Consider the following 21,254-nt stretch of genomic DNA (forward strand, 5'->3'; position numbering starts at 1 on the left):
TTTAAAAACATGAATGTTATTTTTATTGGTAAATTACTCACCGATGTATCTGCTGGAGTCGTCCTCCTCTCCTCTGCGCTTGAGTTTGGTCTCTTTAGCGGGGGGCGGTTCGGGACCCTTCTTGCCCTTCTCTCCTTTAGCTGAGGCTTTAGCCGCTCCGCTCTTTTCTTTAGCTGCAGAGGCTGAACCTGCCTTCCCTTTAGCCCTCTCCTCCACAACCTCCAACACCACAGACAGCTCAGCTCAACTTTACAGTCAAAACATTATTTAAGGACAACACAGACCGACAATGAAAAAGTGTCTAAAACATACCTTTACTGTAGAAAAAGTGTGACAAGTTTATCTTTACAGTAAAAAAGTGTCTAAAACGTACCTTTACTGTAGGAAAAGTGTGCGAAGGTCATCTTTACAGTAAAAAAGGGCCTAAAACGTATCCTTACTGTAGGAAAAGTGTGCGAAGGTCATCTTTACAGTACAAAAAATGTGCGAAGGTCATCTTTACAGTAAGAAAGTGTCTAAAATCTTTCTTTACTGTAGAGAATGTTTGCAAAAATCATCATTTCAGTAAAAAAATAATTCTTGTTAAAGAATGATATTTTTACAAAAACTAATCTAAATGTTTTTTCTTACAGTGCAAAAGTTGTCGAAGACAAATCCTAACAGATCAAAAAGGGTGCAAACTTTATCTTTAGAGTAAAAAAGATTGCAAATGTTATTTTTATGGAAAAAATTGTTTCTAAATAATAGTTTTACAGTACAAAAAGTTAACCTTACAGTATGTAAATGTGCAAAAAGTAAAAACTTTACTAAACAAAAAATGGGAGTAAAAAGTGTGCAAACATCTTTTCAGTGCAAACATGTGCATGTTTTTTGCACCGCTTTCACAAACTGGACTGAGTAACACTCATTTATACCCGTACTGAGTGAGTTTTATCTCCACTGCTGTGAATGTCCACTCTCAATCTGAAGGAAGCAATTTTGGAATCTGGAATTCTTTTAAAAGTTAGAATATTAGACTTTTAATTATAACAATGTTTTTACTATTTTTGGCCAAAATTAAATGATCAGGCTATTTTACAAAGTGTTGTATTGTTGTTATTGTCTGTTTTTCAGCACTGTATAAAGTCAACCAGTTACAGTGTAGCTGTAAACATATTTCTGAAATATTAAAAATTTGATCCTTTAAAATTCCTCTAAATTGTATATAATGAGCTACATTTCAACCAGGGGGCTGTTTTACTGCAGGCTCACTCTCTGTAGCGCCGCTCTCCTCTGCAGGTCGCTGCTTTTGATGCTCAGCAGCTGAAACTTCACCAACTTCGCCATCAGGTCCACAGAGAGTTCCTCTCCAGTGTCCAGCGCCGCCTTGGCCATCTCCATCACCTACACACAGTTTAATTTACTCTAAAACTTAGTTCATTTCTATTATAACACGTAATTTAATCTTACTTTACCTTTTTCAGTTTTATGTAATACAACATTTTTATATACATGGAAATTACAGCAGAGTAATTACTGCACTGTGATTTGCAGTTGTTGTGTTGTCTGTATTATAAACTCTATTAACACCATTATTGTTTATAAAACATGCGTACATTACTGCACAGTGATTATTGAATTATTGTTTTATTACTTTATTAATAAACTCTACATCACTGCAGCGGGCAATGAGGTAAAGATCCAGTTTGGAATAAGACAGATCAATATATCACAATGTGCTTTAATATTATCTGTGTTTAAATTACCTCATAAAACATTGGAAGCTCTTTGATCTTTCGTGTCTTTGGATTCCCCAACTCACTGATCTGTAAAGCATAAAGAAATACAGGTCATTAATTCACCAATAAAGTGGTCAGTTAGTGGAAGCACAAGGTGGGTGTTTCTAATAAAGTGGAGGTTCAGACAGGTGTGGTGGTGTTGTACCTTCTCCAGGATGTTCTCCCAGGTCAGCAGTGTGAAGAGTCGTCTGAGCGGTTGCTGAACGGCCTGATTCAGAGCGTTCACACACACTTCATCCTCAGTGCTGCCTTCCACAACCAGACACACACAGACCCTCCAGCCCTCCTACAAACACAGAGGAAAAGGGATGAGATGCTGTAAGTGTTAATTATATACTGCACTTCATTATGTACCATTTCAAACGATAATAATTCTGATAACTGTGTATGAATAACGCATTATTAAAAAGGGCTTGTTGAAGTAAACAGCTGTCCTGCTGCAGTCTCCCTCTAAACACACAACTCCAACTCTTTGTTTCTACACTCACTGTCCACTTTATCAGCTCCACTGACCGTATAGTTTCACTCTGTAGTTCTACAGTTACAGACTGTAGTCCATCTGTTTCTCTGCATACTTTGTTACCCTGTTGTTCAGTGGTCAGGACCCCCATGGACCCTCACAGAGCAGGTATTATTTGGGGGGGTGGGTCATTCTACCATTCTGAGCTATGGCCCTCCCATTTGGAAGTTGGTATAGTGTAGTAGGTAAAACCTCTGCCTTCTATGCTGTAGACTGGGGTTCAGTCCCCCCTGGTTAACCACCCTACACTATACCAATAAGAGTCCTTGGGCAAGACTCCTAACTCTACCTTCACCTGCCTGTGTATAATGATCAAACTGTAAGTCGCTCTGGATAACAGCGTCATATAAATGCCGTTAATGTATTTACACTCCTCCCATTTGGAGCTACGCCCCTCCCATTTTGAACGATGTCCCTCCCATTCAGAGTAACACCCCTCCCATTTGGTGGTGCACCCCCCCCATTTGGAGCTGTGACTCTCCCATGTGGAGTTACACCCCTCATATTTGGTGGTACACCCCTCCCATTTGGAGTTACGCCCCTCACATTTGGAGCTGTGGTCCTCCCATTTGTAGTTACGCCCCTCCCATTTGGAGATATGACCCTCCCATTTGTAGTTATGCCCCTCCCGTTTGGAGATATGACCCTCCCATTTGGAGCTGTGATCCTCCCATTTGAGTATCATCCCTCCCATTTGGAGCTTTGGCCCTCCCATTTGTAGTTATGCCCCTCCCATTTGGAATTACGCCCCTCTTATTTGGAGTTATGCCCCTCCCGTTTGGAGTTATGGCCCTCCCATTGAGAGTTATGCCCCTCCCATTTGGAGGCTTTCCCACATGCAGTAGTACACTATGCAGTGCTTTTTGAATGAGGTACAGTTAATCAGATCAGAGCTCACACAGATCAGTCACCGGCACATTAATAAAAACTGCCTGTTTGATTGTAAAGATAAAGAGAGGTGAGAAAATCTCCCAATAAAATACAGAAATCACAAATAAAATAGAACACAAGAAAAAATATAAAAATACGAAAAGATGTGTAGAATATGGGCTGTTTAGGGTTCTGAAATACACTTTCTGTCGCACACTGCAGTCTTTTAAAGTTAAATACCATGATTAGATATCAGATGTATAAATTGATTATGTAAATCAGGCGATAATGACTGTAATCTGTGTTTTTCCTGTTCTTACCTCCTCGAGCTCCGCCGCAGTGAGCGCGCTCTCCCAGTCTCTCCCCGCCGCTCCGCCGCTCTTCACTCCGCTCTTCACTCCGCTCTTCACTCCACTGTTCACTCTTTTCGGAGGCATTTTACTCAGAAGCGCTCAGAGCGGCGGGATTTCAGCGGATAATCACAAACTGGTCAAATTTAAGGCGAACTCAGCTGTTTATTAGATTATTTATCAGAATATTTGCGGCTGATCGAGGAGCCGGAGTCGCCGTCAACTCCGGTAACCAATAGCAACCAAGCAAGCCGTGGGCAGGGCCGCCAGATCTCGCGATAAACAATGAAGAAACGTCACCCTTCGAAATAAAACCAAAACAATACAAAATAAAAGCCCAAAAATGAGACTTAAACAATTAAAAAAAAATACATACAAATATGTAAAATTAACTAAATAAACCCAAAGTAGCACGGCAGTATTAGGAAAGTAGGTTCTCGAGTTTTTAAATCCAGACCTATCACATTTGTTCAGGCTAGCATATAGTGTACATATTTAGTGCATTGTAGCTCGTTTTTCTCCCGTTGTTTGTGGCTATTTTTCATCTAGACCGCGGTGTTTTTCCTTTCTAATGCTTTATTTTATTTATTTTTGAGATGTTTGTAGTAGAGCTGGCCGATACGGCAAAATGTAATATCACAATACTTCAGGAAGATACACAATGTGTCGCAATACTTATTTTTTCTGACATCTGGTTATATATATATATATATATATATATATATATATATATATATATATATATATATATATATACGCAATTTATCTCAATAATGATAAATATGGTCATATTGCCCAGCTCTATTTTGTTACTAAAATAAAAAAGTGCTATATAAAAACTTGAAGCACTCCAAATTTAAAAAGTAAATACAAAATATGTCAGACACATGTCAGAGCTGTAAAAATTAAATCATAAAAAAGAGCAAAATAAAAGCAAACTCAAACAGACAACGAACTAAAATGGCAAAATGAAGCCACATAATTCTCCAAAATGAGCTGAATTTGTAACAAAAAATAAAAATTGGTCATTGCTGGTCCAAAACCACATACTATCATACAAATTAGTAGGCGAAAAGCGAGTAGTATGTACAGAACAGCACTGTGCGATTTTGGACGCAGCCCATAGTGGAGGTCTCGCGCATGCGCAGTGCGACTGAGCCCGGCCTGTGGAGAGCAGTGATGGCGAGCAGTAAGAAGAGCGCCTTGCTGTCCTCTTTAGCGGCTTATGGAGACGATTCAGAGCCGGAGTCCGAGCCCGAGTCCGAGGAGCAAGGTGAAGCAGGGCTTTACGATATAAAACCAACCAGAAACACGGAGGTTTAACCGTCCGAGCTCAGCTTAAAGCGAGTTTAACCTCGCCGGAACAGCGCCGTGTTAGCGGTTAGCTAACCGCAGCGAGCGTGTTTACACCGAGTTCCTCGCGTTAACGAGTCTCTGAGTACAGAAACTAACTAAAGCTGGATTTATGATTGTGGTCATTAGTTTATTTGGTCCAGGCCGTCTTCCAGATCAGATAGTAAGTTATACGCTCCCTGAAACTACAACAGCAGAGCTAACGTTAGCCTTACGTGCTCCTCAAAGGGAAATTCCAGCTACTTTCCAAAATTTACCCCATAATTCAGCGTTTGAGATGTAATCAGAGTGGTTCAGGGTGGTTTGGTGTAAAACGCTACGTCCTAGATAAACTTAGAGTCAGAACTGTTCACAGTGGTGGTGATAGGAACCAGACGTCCACCTCTAAAAGCTCCCTCACAGAAAGTTCCTACATGAAATGGTTATGAATTCACTGCCTGATGACTGAGACACTGTTTTATGATAGTTTAGAGAACTTAAACTCCATTCATGATGGAGGGATACATGCAGGGCGCTGTGAGGCAAAATAGTCCCCAAAGAAAACTTATTATTTCAGATTTTCCACTATTTTCCGTCATCAACATTCCATATAGACTCAGAAGACTCGTGTAGGTTCACTGGTGGTTCTGGATAGTAAATAAAATGTCTATATTTGTGTTGTAGTCATGGCGACCCCTGGTTCCTATCACCTCCACTGTAAAGACATCTGAACCATTTCACACCAAACCACTCTGAATCTCTCTGTTTACATCTCACACACTGAGTTATGGGGGGAGATTTTGAAAAATGGGTGAAACTCCCCCTTTTACACTTTGTGATTTGGATAAGTCCTTAAAAGCATTTAGGATTACAGAGAGGGGCTTATGTTAATATGCTGGTGCTGCTATGGTAAAGTTTCTGTTTTATAGTTTATTATAGCATTTAATCTTATAAACATAGTTTATTAGAGGCATTTATAGTGGCACAGTGGAGTTTGTCTGTTCAGGCTGTGCTCGTCCTGAGCCGATGTGCTAGCCACAAGCTTAAATGCTAACCAGGATACAGTACGATACGCTACACTACAACTTGTAGTAACGATACAAAGCAAAAAGTGTCAGACATGTAACGTCTGATTATAGTGCAATCATTAATCATGCATAATCAAATATTCTTTTATTGACTGAAATCTAAATTGACCGTTTTCATTTTAAATAGAAAACACTATTATCTGTCCACATCATTATTATATAAATATTTATCTGACTGTCTTGTCCATCAGAGGCTCATGGTGGACTGGTGTCGGCCAGTTACGGGGATGATGATATCGGCCGCGTGGAGGATGGAGACGAGAAGGACTCTGGGAACGAGGACAGCGATGAAAACGACAGAAATTCGGTCAGTTTCTTCACACGCAGCGTTCTGATTTGTGCTTCATGTATGGACCGATGATGGTGTGTAAACTACGCAGGATGGTTTGTCTGAGATAAATAAACATTCTCCTGCTGCCGCGCCGCCCTCTAACGAAATAAAAAAGACCAGTCGGTCGAGTGTGGGTGTGTCCATAGCGTAAGTCCCGCCCCCTCTCTGCCCACTTTACTCTGATAATGATAGTAGAGCTGCAACTAACGACTGTTTAGTTGGTCCATTATGGCTTTAAAAAGGGGTTTTATAAATGTCACAGCAACAGATTTTCTGCAGAAGCTAGATCTGCGTGATCAGTCGTTTTTTTTTCGTTAATCGTTTTCATCTTTCAGCGATTGTTAAGAGCTGCTATGACAGCACCAATCAGATTACTTCATACACGCACAGTACAAGAGTGACTTATCCACTCAGCTAAAGAGCCAAATACAAACCACACACCGCAGCTCAAACACGTCTCCGTCCTGAGCTACACGCCTTTTGTAATTTTGTACCGGTGTGTTTTGCTGTTTGTTCAAAGGAGAGTTTAGTTGAGTTTCTGTTTAAACATCAAAACAAAAAAAGTGTACTTGCGTCACGTCCTGTCGGGGGTGCACTGTTTTAATATTAATTTAACGCTACTCATATCATTGTCGTGATATCTGACAGCTTTGTCGTACACCGTGTTTTATGTCTTTATCGTACAGCCACACAGCTTGTGTGCACACTGATTTAACGTGTAGCAACAAAACTGCAAGACTGTCTGGACAGTCAGAAGTGAGGTTTGTGAGACTCATAATAGAATATTCAAATATTCCACAACATATTTGATTGAATATTTGCACTTATCAAATATTTAATCAAATACTCTGCTTTTCAAATGTTCAGTCAAATACTCTGCTTTTCAAATATATAATCAAATATTTAATCAAATACTCTGTTTTTCAAATATTCAATCAAATATTCTGCTTTTCAAATATATAATCAAATATTTAATCAAATATTCTGCTTTTCAAATATATAATTAAATATTCAATCAAGTATTTTGCTTTTCAAATATTCCATTAAATATCAGGTTATTGTCATTCCGTCTTTGTACAGTACACAGTGGAGTGAAATTACATTCCTCCAGGACCAACATGGAACAAAATAGACAGTACAAAGTGCAAACGTGCGGACATGAGTGTGCAAAAAAATTAAACTGGATACAACACAATAAATACAATAAATAAAACAGACATTAGACACAGTAAACAGACAGGACAGTGCAGCACCGACTCAGCACAGATTTCTGAGCAATAAGGTGCCGAGATATTTAACGTGCTATGTGTATCTATATCTGTGTATACGCAGTCAGATTATGACATACATGAGTGCGTGAAATATTCTGCTTTACAAATGTTTAATGAAATATTTATTAAATATTTGAAAAGCAGAATATTTGATAGTTGCAAAGTCACCATGAGCAGAAATCTACTGTGGTGGAAATTTATCAGAATAATACTCCAGACATTCAGGTCCCTTAAATCGATAATAGCTTTACTAAAGCTTTACCTTCACGAGCCTCAGAGTGCTTCAGAGGAGCTTCACCAAACAGGCTGGTTTATATCAGGAAGGACAAAGCGTAGAACGTATGATCGGTTCCAGACTAACGTAAATCTACAGAGCTCGGCTCTGTTCCTGGATCATATGTGGGTCTTGCATCCATCTGCATAAGCTGTGTTTTCTCGGTTCCGTCTGAGTCATTTTTTCTCCTGTGCTGTCGTCCAGAGAACGATATGAGAACACTGGGGTCAGACTTTGGGAACATCTCCACTGTTTGATTCTGTCCCTAAACCTGTTCCCTGCTTTACTCCCAGGGTTCAAACACACTACAGTTAAAATTAGGGCTGTAATGATTTTAAACCCGGGACCAGAACCACAGTACAAATACAAATGTCCGCAAGACAAAACATGGAACCTCGATATACCCCCCTGTCCACGCCGTCCACCCCAACCAGCTGCCTAATCGGTTTGGCTCGGCTCCGTCATGATTGAGTAACTTAACCATTTGGCTAAACAGCCAATTAAAAAAAACACACACAGCAGCTCAAACACTCCACCGACCTGAACTACACGCCTGTACAACACATCATTTAGGACTGTTCTCACACACGGTGTTGAGTTTTAAGTGTGTGAGGCAGTAACAGCTGCTGTCACAACAAACATTTAAAAGTTAAAGTAGATTAATTAATTAATTAAAATGAAAATTAATGACCGTTAAAACTAGGGATGTAACGATTCTGAAACTGAAACTGAAACCGAAATACAAATGTCCACAATACAAACTATAATATAAAAAATACAGAAGCGCGATGTACCCGCTCACCCCCACCATGGACCCCGCCCACCAGAACCAGCTGCCGCCTGTTGAGCTCTCATTATACACCGATCAGGCGTAACATTATGACCACCTCCTTGTTTCTACACTCATTGTCCATTTTATCAGCTCCACTTACTATATAGTTTCACTTTGTAGTTCTACAGTTACAGACTGTAGTCCATCTGTTTCTCTGGATACTTCGTTACCCTGTTCTTCAGTGGTCAGGACCCCCATGGACCCTCACAGAGCAGGTACTATTTGGGTGGTGGGTCATTCTCAGCACTGCAGTAACACTGATGTGGTGGTGTGTTAGTGTGTGTTGTGCTGGTACGAGTGGATCAGACACAGCAGTGCTGCTGGAGTTTTTAAACACCTCAGTGTCGCTGCTGGACTGAGAATAGTCCACCAACCAAAAATATCCAGCCAGCAGCGTCCTGTGGGCAGCGTCCTGTGACCACTGATGAAGGACTAGAGGATGACCAACACAAACTGTGCAGCAGCAGATGACCTATCGTCTCTGACTTTACATCTACAAGGTGGACTGACAAGGTAGGAGTGTCTAATAGAGTGGACAGTGAGTGGACACAGTGTTTAAAAACTCCAGCAGCACTGCTGTGTCTGATCCACTCAGACCAGCGCAACACACACTGACACACCACCACCACGTCAGTGTTACTGCAGTGCTAAGAATGACCCACCACCCAAATAGTACCTGCTCTGTGAGGGTCCATGGGGGTCCTGACCACTGAAGAACAGGGTAAAAGGGGGCTAACAAAGTATCAGAGAAACAGATGGACTACAGTCTGTAACTGTAGAACTACAAAGTGCACCTATATAGTAAGTGGAGCTGATAAAATGGACAATGAGCGTAGAAACAAGGAGGTGGTCAGAATGTTATGCCTGACCGGTGTATTATGTTAAATTAATCTGCCATGTTCTTTAGTGTTCTTTTCTTTAGGGTCCCATATTGATGGTGATTTAATGAAACACGTTTCCACCCCACCACACCAAATAAATTCCACAAGGTATGAACCCAATCGTAGATTTGGAGAATCGTTACACCTGTACTTAAAATCTAAAAGATGGTTCTTCAAGGGTTCTTTAGTAAAGGCAGTTGTTCTGTTTAGAACCATTTGCATGTTTAAAGTGTTCCTTGCATAGTGAAATAGTTCTGCATTGATGGAGAGTGTGCTGTAAATGGTTTCATATAGCACCTTTGTGAAGATGGTTCTGTGTAGCACTTAAAAGGGTTCTGCTATTGTTACAAGCTTGACATCGTAGCTATAGAAGAACCCTTTTGGTGCTGCGCACAGCCATACATATCTGAAAAACCATTTCAACATGCAGAGAACCATTTAAGCACGCACATAGTTCAGTATAGAACTCATGGTTCTAAATAGAAGCCTTGGCCTGTGTTGATCAGAGTTCTGAGTGTGATCACTGATCTGGGGTTCCTTTTTCAGTGCTCTCTATCGGCTGAATAGACTGATTAAACCTGACCTTTGATCAGCGTTTTTGCTCCGAGATGCTTGATAAATATCGGCCACTGTCTTCACTAAAGAACCCTTAAAGAACCCTTAAAGAAATCTTCTTTAAGTGTGCTTAGATTCAGGGGCTGATACGGTTCGCCACCACCAGATGGCGACGTTTGAGCATCATCAAAGTCAGAATATCTTCAGTTTCAGGAGTTACGCAACCAGGATTAGCCAGTGATTTTTGGTGAGGTGCTCCTGCGGTGGGAGTGCTGCTGTACTCTGTGTTCACGTGAAGTTCTTTAGAATCTGGAACCAGAACAGTGAAAGTGCAGCTGTCCAAATACAGTTTAATGGGCACAGGAGAAAACAGGAACGGTCAGGATCGGGATCCCCTCAGAATAAACCGCCTGCAGAAATGAGTGTTTGTAGAAGTTATCTCTGTGCTGATGGGGGGGGTGGGGGTGTAGGGTGGGGAGTGGGGGGGTAATTTGCGTGCACTGGTGCTGTTCATGTTGTGAATTCCAAAGTTTTGTTCTGTGTTGTTGTTTCGGTTCTGTTTGTTATTTTTATTTTCAGTTTTTCACTTTCAGCTGAGTTTAGACGAGTTGACTCATTTTGACTGTGTACAGACCTGTGAGCTTCTACCAGCTCAGTTAGTCTCACAGTGTCGTCTCCTTTGTCTCGGCCCTGAGGAGACTCACAGTAGGAGTTAGAACCTGTGTAAAGGCTGTAGATCCACATACACACCCTTTAGAACCCACACTGACTAAACACCTCCCTCTGTTGGGGCTTAAATAGCCAGTCTGTAGCTAGTCAGTCATTCACCAGCTAGCCAGGTAGCCACGTGGTCAGTCTGCTAGCCAGTAAGTTAGTTGGTTAGCTAGTCAGTCAGTCATATGGTTGATCAGATAGCCAGTTAGTTAGCTAGCCAGTCTGCTACTTCATTAGTTAGCTTGCTAGTCAGTTAGTAAGCTAGTCAGTGGTGTAGCTGTTAGTAAGTAGTCAGTCGCTCAGGCAGTCAATTAGTCAGTCAGTCAGTAGTTAGTCAGTCTGTAGCTAGTCAGTCATTCAACAGCTAGCCAGGTAGTCAGGTGCTCAGTCACTTAGTAGCTAGTCAGCTTGGCAGGTGGTCAGTCGGTTAGTCAGTCGGTCACTGAGTCCTTTGCTAATTAGCTCATGAGTAGCTAATCTGTCAGCTGGTCAGAGTCAGTAGTTGGTCAGCTGGTCGGTCAGTCAGTTGTTCAGGGGAGTCTGGGTTTCACAGCAGGAAAACACACTGACCATTATGTGCTCATAATAAATAGGTACAGAGTTATGATTGATGAACATTCATTCACACACAGTTACAGTCACAGTTACAGTTAGTCACAGTTAGTTATAGTCACGGTTACAGTCACAGTTACAGTTACAGTCACAGTTACAGTCACAGTCAGTTACAGTCACAGTCAAAGTTACAGTCAGTTACAGTCACATTTACAGTCACAGTTACAGTTACAGTCAGTTACAGTCACAGTTACAGTCACAGTTACAGTCAGTTACAGTCACAGTTACGATTACAGTCACAGTTACAGTCACAGTTACAGTCAGTCACAGTTACAGTCACAGTTACGGTTACAGTACAGTTACAGTCACAGTTAGTTACAGTCACAGTTACAGTTAGTTACAGTCAGTTACAGTTACAGTCACAGTTACAGTCACAGTTACGGTTACAGTTACAGTCAGTTACAGTCACAGTTACAGTTAGTCACAGTCACAGTTACAGTCACGGTTACAGTTACAGTCACAGTCAGTTACAGTCACAGTCAAAGTTACAGTCAGTTACAGTCACATTTACAGTCACAGTTACAGTCACATTTACAGTCACAGTCACAGTTACGATTACAGTCACAGTTACAGTCACAGTTAGTCACAGTTACAGTTAGTTACAGTCACAGTTACAGTCACAGTTACAGTCACAGTTAGTTAGTCACAGTTCGTACAGTTAGTAGTCACAGTTAAGTAGTTACAGTCACAGTTACAGTCACAGTATACAGTACAGTACAGTTACAGTCACAGTTAGTTACAGTCACAGTTACAGTCACAGTTAGTTACAGTCACAGTTAGTTACAGTCACAGTTACAGTCACAGTTACAGTTACAGTTAGTTACAGTCACAGTTAGTTACAGTCACAGTTACAGTTACAGTCACAGTTACAGTCACAGTTACAGTCACAGTTAGTTACAGTCACAGTTACAGTTACAGTCACAGTTACAGTCACAGTTACAGTCACAGTTAGTTACAGTCACAGTCACAGTTACAGTCACAGTTACAGTTACAGTCACACTTACAGTCACAGTTACAGTTACAGTTACAGTCACAGTTAGTTACAGTCACAGTTACAGTCACAGTTACAGTCACAGTAGTTACAGTCACAGTTACAGTCACAGTTAGTTACAGTCACAGTTAGTTACAGTCACAGTTAGTTACAGTCACAGTTACAGTCACAGTTACAGTCACAGTTAGTTACAGTCACAGTCACAGTCACAGTTAGTTACAGTCACAGTTAGTTACAGTCACAGTTAGTTACAGTCACAGTCACAGTTACAGTCACAGTTAGTTACAGTCACAGTTACAGTTACAGTCACAGTTACAGTCACAGTTAGTTACAGTCACAGTTACAGTCACAGTTAGTTACAGTCACAGTTAGTTACAGTCACAGTTACAGTCACAGTTACAGTCACAGTTAGTTACAGTCACAGTTACAGTCACAGTTAGTTACAGTCACAGTTAGTTACAGTCACAGTTAGTTACAGTCACAGTTAGTTACAGTCACAGTTACAGTCACAGTTACAGTCACAGTTACAGTCACAGTCACAGTCACAGTTAGTTACAGTCACAGTTAGTTACAGTCACAGTTAGTTACAGTCACAGTCACAGTTACAGTCACAGTTAGTTACAGTCACAGTTACAGTCACAGTTACAGTCACAGTTAGTTACAGTCACAGTTAGTTACAGTCACAGTCACAGTTACAGTCACAGTTAGTTACAGTCACAGTTACAGTCACAGTTACAGTCACAGTCACAGTTACAGTCACAGTTACAGTCACAGTTACAGTCACAGTTACAGAGCCTGAGAGGCGCCGCTGCACTGGGCCGACTCTGAGCTGCTCGGCTGACGGCCTGTAAACGCTCCGCCTGCTGAAATGAGGCTGATTGTGGTGACGCTGTTCATTTCTGTTTTCATAGGAAGAGGACGATTCTGATTCAGGGGGACCCCAAGATGATTCGCAGGTATTTGGATGCCCCCCTCAAAACCCTGCTGCCCTGACTGCTCAGGCATCAAGGGTCACCACCTCACAGCCCCTCTCAGATTACACTGTGAGAGGAAACCCTGAAACACTGCAGCTCCACTCACACAGTAACGTACATCCACACCTCCACTGTGTCTCAGCAGGCAGAGAACCTGAAAGGGCAACTGCACTTTAACTCAGAGTTTAAAGTCTCTGCAGCTACAACAATAATAGTAGTTGTAAAAAAATAAGTAGAGGATAGTTATATACAACACATTTAACATATAATGTCTATATTAATTCTATATACCTTTATAGAGAACAGTCTTATTGTCTCAGTCAGTCAGTTTTTCTGCAGTTATCATATTTATTATGTAAACCTGAATGTTTATATTTTGGTGCAAAGCTGTTTCATGAGGCTTGAGGTCTTCACCCTTAGGAAAAACCTAAGACACTTAATCTCATTTTAATTTTCGAAGAAGAACTCCCTCAAAATGTTATCATAGAACCCCATTTCCAAAAAAATTGGGACGCTGTGCAGAATGTAAATAAAAACAAAATGCAATGATACGCAAATCATGTAAACCATATATTTCATTGAAAATACTACAAAGACAACAAATCAAATGTTGAAACTGAGAAACTTTATTGTTTTTTGAAAAAGATCTGCCCATTTTGAATTTGATGCCAACAACATGTTCCAATAAAGTTGGGACGGGGGCCTGTTTACCACTGTGTTTCATCACCTCTTCATTATCAACACTCTGTAAGTGTTTGGGAACTGAGGAGACACTGCTGTAGTTTAGAAAGTGAAATGTTTTCCTGTTCTTGTTTGATAAAGGATTTCAGCTGCTCAACAGTTCAGGGGCTCATTTGTTATATTTTTCATTTCATAATGTGCCAGATGTTTTCAGTGGTGACAGGTCTGGACTGCAGGCAGGTCAGTTTAGCACCCAGACTCTTAATACGGAGCAGTGCTGCTGTAATACATGCAGAATGTGGTTTGACGTCGTCTTACTGAAATAATCAAGGCCTTCCCTGAAAAAGACGTCGTCTGGATGGCAGCATATGTTGCCAAAACATGTATATATATTGTTCAGCATTAATGGTGCCTTCACAGATGAGCACGTCACCCATGCCATGTGCACTAATGCCCCCCTACACCATCATGAATACTGGCTTTAGAACTGTGCACTGATAACAACCTGAGTGGTCTTTAGCCCGGAGGACACAGTGACCATGATTTCCAAAAAGATTGTAAAATGTTGATTCGTCGGATCACAGGACACTTTTCCACTTCGCCTCAGTCCATTTTAAATGAGCTCAGGCCCAGAGAAGGTGGCAGCGTTTGTGGATCCTGTTTATATACGATAAACATGTTTTTCAGAAGTGTTTCTGAGCCCATGCAGTGATTTCCACTACAGAATCATGTCTGTTTTTAATGCAGTGCTGTCTGAGGGCCCAAAGATCACGGCCAGCAAATACTGTTTTTTGGCCTCGTCCCTTACATACAGAGATTTCTTTTTAATGATATTTTGTACCGTAGATGATGAAAAGCAGAAGTTCTTTACTATTTTATGTTGAGAAACGTTTTTCTTGAATTGTTGCACTATTTGATGGTGCAGTCTTTCACTGAGTGGTGAACCCCTCCTCAATTTCTTAGTTTCACCATTTGATATGTTGTTTTTGTACTATTTTCAATTAAATATAGGGTTTAAATGATTTGCATATCTTTGCAAATCATTTATGAGTTCATGGGTTCGTAATTAAATGGTTAAGGTGTAAGCAATGTCAGAACAACTCTGCTTCGCCGAGTCAGAACTGTTCACGGTGGTGGTGATAGGAACCAGACGTCCACCTCTAAAAGCTCCCTCACAGAAAGTTCCTACATGAAATGGTTATGAATTCACTGCCTGATGACTGAGACACTGTTTTATGATAGTTTAGAGAACTTAAACTCCATTCATGGTGGAGGGATACATGCAGGGCGCTGTGAGGCAAAATAGTCCCCAAAGAAAACTTATTTCAGAATTTCTGCTATTTTACAGTTAATATGTGTAACTTAATTCCAGAATACCAGAAATACTACATAATGTCTTTTTACGAAATTAACATTCATAATTTTAGATCTCTGGAATAACAGTAATAATAATAAACATTATAATCATAATAATAATAATAGTTGTAAGAAAATAGAGCATAGAATTATTTATAATTCTTTTTTATTTTTTATTTATTAATTTATGAAGAATTTAGGGGGAACTCCACCAGTTCTTCAAAATTTGTTCATTATCAAATGGTTAAGATGTAAACAAAGTCATGGCGACTCCTGGTTCCTATCACCACCACTGTAAAGACATCTGAACCATTTCACACCAAACCGCTCTGAATCTCTCTGTTTACATCTCACACACTGAACTATGGAGGAAATTTGAAAAAATCAGTGGAATTCCCCTTCAAGCTTAAACTGCTTTTAGCTGTTTTTCTGGACATGGATTAAGCCTGGACTTGGGCTAAATTGTAGCACTGATGGTGATTCACTGCTGAAAATCCTTTTTAGTCTAGACTCCTGCTTAGTCTTGGTTCAGGTGAAGCAGCTCTTTGTTTTAAATCACATGTTAGAGGCGTATAAAATTCAGTGAACTGAACGGTGAGCAAATTACTGGTAATAATTCAGATTACAGTGAACCTCTGTGGTTGATATCTAACAGCCTTGTGGACGTGTAAGAGCAGGTCCTGACTACTGCGGGAGAAATGGCGTCATAGGACAAACATTTTCCTTGGAAGTGGTTAGTTTTACTAAAAAGCTTTACCAAACGTCTGGAACGGCAGTTTCTTTGTCAAATTTTTGTTTGCTGATGGTAAACAAACATTAAGACCTGTTTTCATAGAGACAGATCCACTAACTCGGTCTCCCGCAGGACTCTTTCTGCCCTGACAGCAGCGTTAAGACTCTCGGAGACGTGGAGAGACGTCGTCAAGGCAGGTTAACTCATGCGCTGAGATTGCAGTTTCATCAGAAACGCAGCTTTTGTTATTGACAGATCATGCAGTCAGTGGAGCCACACCCTGGAGACGGGAACAGCACAGCCAGAACATTGCAGCATTGCCTAACCTTCATCACTGAGTTTATATGATCAATCAGATCAAGTTCAGATCAGATTGCTAAAGACTCAGAATAATACTGAGTAATTTGTGTTAGATACTGATAACTAAGCCTTGCATTGGTGTATATACAGTAATTTATAGTTTTTGTAGATGTTTAGGTGGAATTATAAAGTAGTTTGAAGGATGGTAGTATTAAATGTGATTTGTACTGTAATGTATCAAAATACACAAACTTCCTCACAAGTTCCTCACATTAGTTTCAGAGTAGATGCTGATTAATTCATTATAGATAATAAATATGTAATAGATACTGAATAATTCATAATAGATACTGGACAATTAATAATAGATACTTAATAATATATAATAGACACTGAATAATTCATTATAGATACTAAATAATATATAGTAGACACTGAATAATTCACAATAGACACTAAATAATTCATAACAGATGCTATATAATTCATAATAGACGCTATGTAATTTCTAATAGATACAGAATAGTTCATAATAGACACTGAATACTTTGTAATAGACACTGAATAATTTATAATAGATATTGAATGATTTGTTACACAATAATTCATAGGAGACACTGAATTATTTCTAATAGACACTGAATAATACATTCTAAATACTGAATGATTCATAATAGATATTGAATAATTCCTAATAGTCACTGAATAATTCATAATAGACTAAATTTATAATATTCACAATATGTAATTCATAAAATACTGAATAATTCATAATACACACTACATAACTCATAGTAAACACTGAATAACCCAGTGTATGCTGATTACTTCATAGTCCGCTCCTAAAAGAAATGGTTCTTCAAGAGGTTTTTAATAAACACAGTGGTTCTATATAGAACCCTGAACACTCAAAGAACTGCTTGCATGCTTAAAGCATTCTTTGACTGGTGAAATGGGTCCTCAGATTGATGGAGAATGTTGTATATGGTTCTATGAAGAGGGTTCTGTGTAGCACCAAAAAGCAGTTCTTCTAATGTTTACAAGCTTGACATCATAACAGTAGCAGAACCCTTTTTGGTGCTATATAGAACCCTTTTCAAAAAGGTTACCTCATAGAACCATATACAACAGATTCTCTATCAATCTGAAGAACAGTTTCACTTTTTTATGAGTAAAATAATGAATAATTCATTGTCAGTTCTGAGTAATTTATTGTCAGTTCTGAGTAATTCATTGTCAGTTCTGAGTAATTTATCATCGGCACTGAAAAATAACTACATAACCCTTTTATGAAGTTAAGTTTTAAGAATAATGTTAAATTATTATTAAAAATCGATTAATTCATTAAATTTTATATCGAGTAGTTGAGTTACTATAGCTAATTCCTGAAGAGGTTCTCATAGAATATTAAGTCATAACTACACAGCTAATTTATGAATAGTAATAATTGAATAGCTTATTGATACCATATAATGAAAAGGGTTCCATTGAAAGGGTTAAACGTCTCAGTGGGCTTCTGTATTGTGGAGATTTTGAGCTGTTTGCTTGTCTGTCTCTCTCAGACCTTCGTTAATGGAGTTTAATGAGTCTGTCTGATTAGCTCAGCTCTTTCTGCTGTTTCCCCTAATCAGTCTGAGCTCATTCAGTCTGACTCTTCAGCTCCTCACACAGAGAATAGAGGAGTCTGTTCAGTGTCTGGACCATCACGATCTGCTGTGGGTTTCTGATAAAGCAGCTCACAGTCTGAGTTTCCTTTATTCTCCTCCGTTTACAGTCTGCGTGACGTTTAACACTTTTCTCTCTTTTTTCCACGTCACTTCATCATTGTGGGTCAGTTGTTTTTGCAGCACTCCATTTCTTTCCCACGATAAAGGGCGTAACGCTCAGAGCACAATTGGACAATTTAATACTTATTGGGGCTTTTAATTTGTAAAATGTGATGTCAGACAAATTAAGTGTTTAAGGAAGCTGACAGACACCCTGACAAACTTAGACCTTTCTGTCTAAACACTAACGCCTGAATTATTAAAATAAGTTTCTGCGGCAGATAAATAAAATGTATGTTTGAATGTAGTTTAGGGCTGAACGATTTGGGGAAAATATCTAGCTGCGATTTTTCTGACTAATATTGTGATTATTTTCTATAAATTGAGATTCAGGCTTTTTTTGGCCAATAAGACCAGAATATCCGCTCAACCCCTAAATGTATGTGCCAAACTGCCAGTTAGTTGTGGTTGTGATGTCACAACACTGGGGGGGTCTGACTGCCTCTGATTGGTCTAACTCACCTACATGCAGTTGCCAAGCTCTGTGTTATTAGGCTAAATTCCCTCACTTCAAACTTAAGACAGTGTTTTTGATTATGCAGACTATAATTTTAAAAAAAAATTCAGCTCCTGCGATTTGACAGTTGCTCTCAAATTGCGATTTCCATATAAAAACGATCAATCTTTCGTTTACTTTAGCAAAAATGATGTTTATTCACTACAAATTTAATGTAAAATGTTAAACCATAATCGTTATATCATCCTAATTACTGTGTGCCTGGTTGAGAATTATTTGATGGAATGCGTGTCCTCGTTAATGTGTTTTAGCCAATCAGGGGTGAGGTAGGCGGAGTCTAAATACAACCATTCCTTTTACTAAAACCTCAAAGAACCATCTTTTTTAAGAATACAGATAACTTAAGCCCAAACTTGAGAACTGTCCGATGAGATTGTCCATTGGACATGTTGGCTTAAGTTATCTGGCTAAACTGAGAAATCCTGCTCTGTGAAATGATCTCAAGCTTTTTCATGCAGCCGCTCTCCTGTGGGGGCTTCCAGACTTTGGCTTTTGGACCACCCAGTGCTGATTTATCTCTCTGTTTGCTGCCTGGGCCGTTTTAAATCTTCTGTGTGCCCATTGTTTCAGTGCCACTCCTGAGTAAAAGCTCAGTGTGACCCTGTTCGGAGGCCTCTCTGAGGCAGCGGACAGAAGCCGGGGGGACGTTAATGTTCCTTCTACATGTCCAGAAGTTTGTAGACACCAGTGTTACCTCTCAAGTGAAGGGTCTGAGTAAAGGGTGTGTGCTCGTACTCGGTTAACCATTCGGGGTGCCAGTGTTTGAACACTGGATATCAATTACGCTTCACCGCAGGATGAGGGAGATACAGACCAGCGATTCAGTGAAACGCCAGTTTTGATCAGGTTTTGCTTGAGTGTCTAAGGCCCAATCCCATCTCACCCCTCGCCACGACCGCTCAGCCCTACCCCTTCGTTTTGTCCGTCGTCCTGGTTCTTGTTGAGATAGAGGGGTAGGGCGAAGTGTTTGAGCTGCATGGTCCTCCAAACGGTTATGACAAAAAAAAAAAGAAAAAACGGCAAACTGGCTGATCAGGAGACCAAAGAAACCCACCAATGTGAGAATTTTCTCCGTTAAAAATTACGATAACCATTATAATATCTTAGTTTAATGTCATTTAGTTTAATGTGTATTTTGGTCCTTTTCTTCATAATAAGCATAAAAATTCACTAGTAGTGTACTGATGTCTCAGTAGCTAGCTAACAAATTTCCTGTTCCACCTTAAATAGTCCAGCAGTTCTGACGCCTGAAGCTCCAGAATGTAACTGCTGCACCATTTAAGGTGGAGCAGGAAAATTTAAACAAGAAGCTGGGAATAGCAGAGTTCATAGCTGGTTGCTATGGTATTCTCAGGTTTTGGTATGGTATTCCTGGTGGTTGCTATGGTATTCCCAGGTTTTGGTATGGTATTCCCGGTGGTTGCTATGGTATTCCCAGGTTTTGGTATGGTATTCCCGGTGGTTGCTATGGTATTCCCAGGTTTTGGTATGGTATTCTAGGTCCCTTACGAAAACAAGAAGTTCTAACTTCTAACTCAAGTGATGTTTAATTAGTTGTTAACTGTTTTGCTAATTGTAGCGTTTTAGCATGCGTGCTAGCAGTGTTTAATATTTTGCTTATATCGTTTGTTAAATATGCAAAGTAAAACCCCATTTCCAAAAAAGTTGGGACGCTGTGAATGTAAATAAAACAATGTAAATAAAAATAGGATGCAATGATCTGCAAATCAAGTAAACCGTATTTTTAAAGGAAAATACAAAGACAACAAATCAAATGTTGAAACTGAGAAATTTTATTGTTTTTGTAAAATATTTGCCCATTTTGAATTTGATGCCGACAATCCAAAAACGTTCTGAGCCCATGCAGTGATTTCCACTGCAGAATCATGTCTGTTTTTAATGCAGTGCTGTCTGAGGGCCCAAAGATCACGGCCAGCAAATACTGGTTTTTGGCCTCGTCCCTCACATACAGAGATTTCTCCAGATTCTCTGAGTCTTTTAATGATATATGAACCGTAGATGATGAAAAGCGATGAAAAGCAGAAGTTCTTTGCTGTTTTATGTGGAGAAACGTTCTTCTTGAATTGTTGCACTATTTGATGGTGCAGTCTTTCACAGAGTGGTGAACCCCTCCTCATCTTTACTTCTGAAAGACTCCGCCTCTCTGAGATGCTCTTTTATACCCAATCATATTACTGACCTGTTGTCAATCAACCACCAGGTGTTTTTTTATTGTTATACAACTTTACCAGCCTTTTGTTCCCCTGTTCCAATATTTTTGGAACGTGTTTTTGGCATCAAATTCAAAATGGGCAAATATTTTTTAAAAAACAATAAAATTTCTCAGTTTCAACATTTGATGTGTTTTCTTTGTACTGTTTTCAATTAAATATAGGGTTTAAATGATTTGCACATCCTTGCATTTTGTTATTATTTACGTTCTGCACAGCGTCCCAACTTCTTTGGAA

General features: G+C 39.7%; 2 protein-coding genes across 2 annotated transcripts in view; one reads left to right on the forward strand and one right to left on the reverse strand.

The window, feature by feature from the left end:
* Positions 1 to 2,983, reverse strand: part of spag17 (sperm associated antigen 17) — a 47,008-nt gene extending 44,025 nt beyond the window's left edge. Inside the window, exons 1-5 of the mRNA XM_036579782.1 lie at positions 2,588 to 2,983; positions 1,924 to 2,064; positions 1,746 to 1,805; positions 1,252 to 1,383; positions 42 to 219 (exon numbers count right to left, since the gene is read on the reverse strand). Coding sequence (XP_036435675.1) covers positions 42 to 219; positions 1,252 to 1,383; positions 1,746 to 1,805; positions 1,924 to 2,064; positions 2,588 to 2,983 — 907 coding nt within the window. The remainder of the gene's footprint in view (positions 1 to 41; positions 220 to 1,251; positions 1,384 to 1,745; positions 1,806 to 1,923; positions 2,065 to 2,587) is intronic.
* Positions 2,984 to 4,682: 1,699 nt separating this feature from the next.
* The window catches only part of LOC118814000 (SAP30 binding protein), a 37,884-nt gene continuing 21,312 nt past the window's right edge, over positions 4,683 to 21,254 (forward strand). The window contains exons 1-3 of the mRNA XM_036579666.1: positions 4,683 to 4,791; positions 6,130 to 6,245; positions 13,311 to 13,355. Of these exons, the coding sequence (XP_036435559.1) occupies positions 4,698 to 4,791; positions 6,130 to 6,245; positions 13,311 to 13,355 (255 nt within the window). The 5' untranslated portion in view covers positions 4,683 to 4,697. The remainder of the gene's footprint in view (positions 4,792 to 6,129; positions 6,246 to 13,310; positions 13,356 to 21,254) is intronic.

Source organism: Colossoma macropomum, unplaced genomic scaffold (genome assembly GCF_904425465.1).
Source record: "Colossoma macropomum unplaced genomic scaffold, Colossoma_macropomum, whole genome shotgun sequence".
Lineage (NCBI taxonomy): Eukaryota > Metazoa > Chordata > Actinopteri > Characiformes > Serrasalmidae > Colossoma > Colossoma macropomum.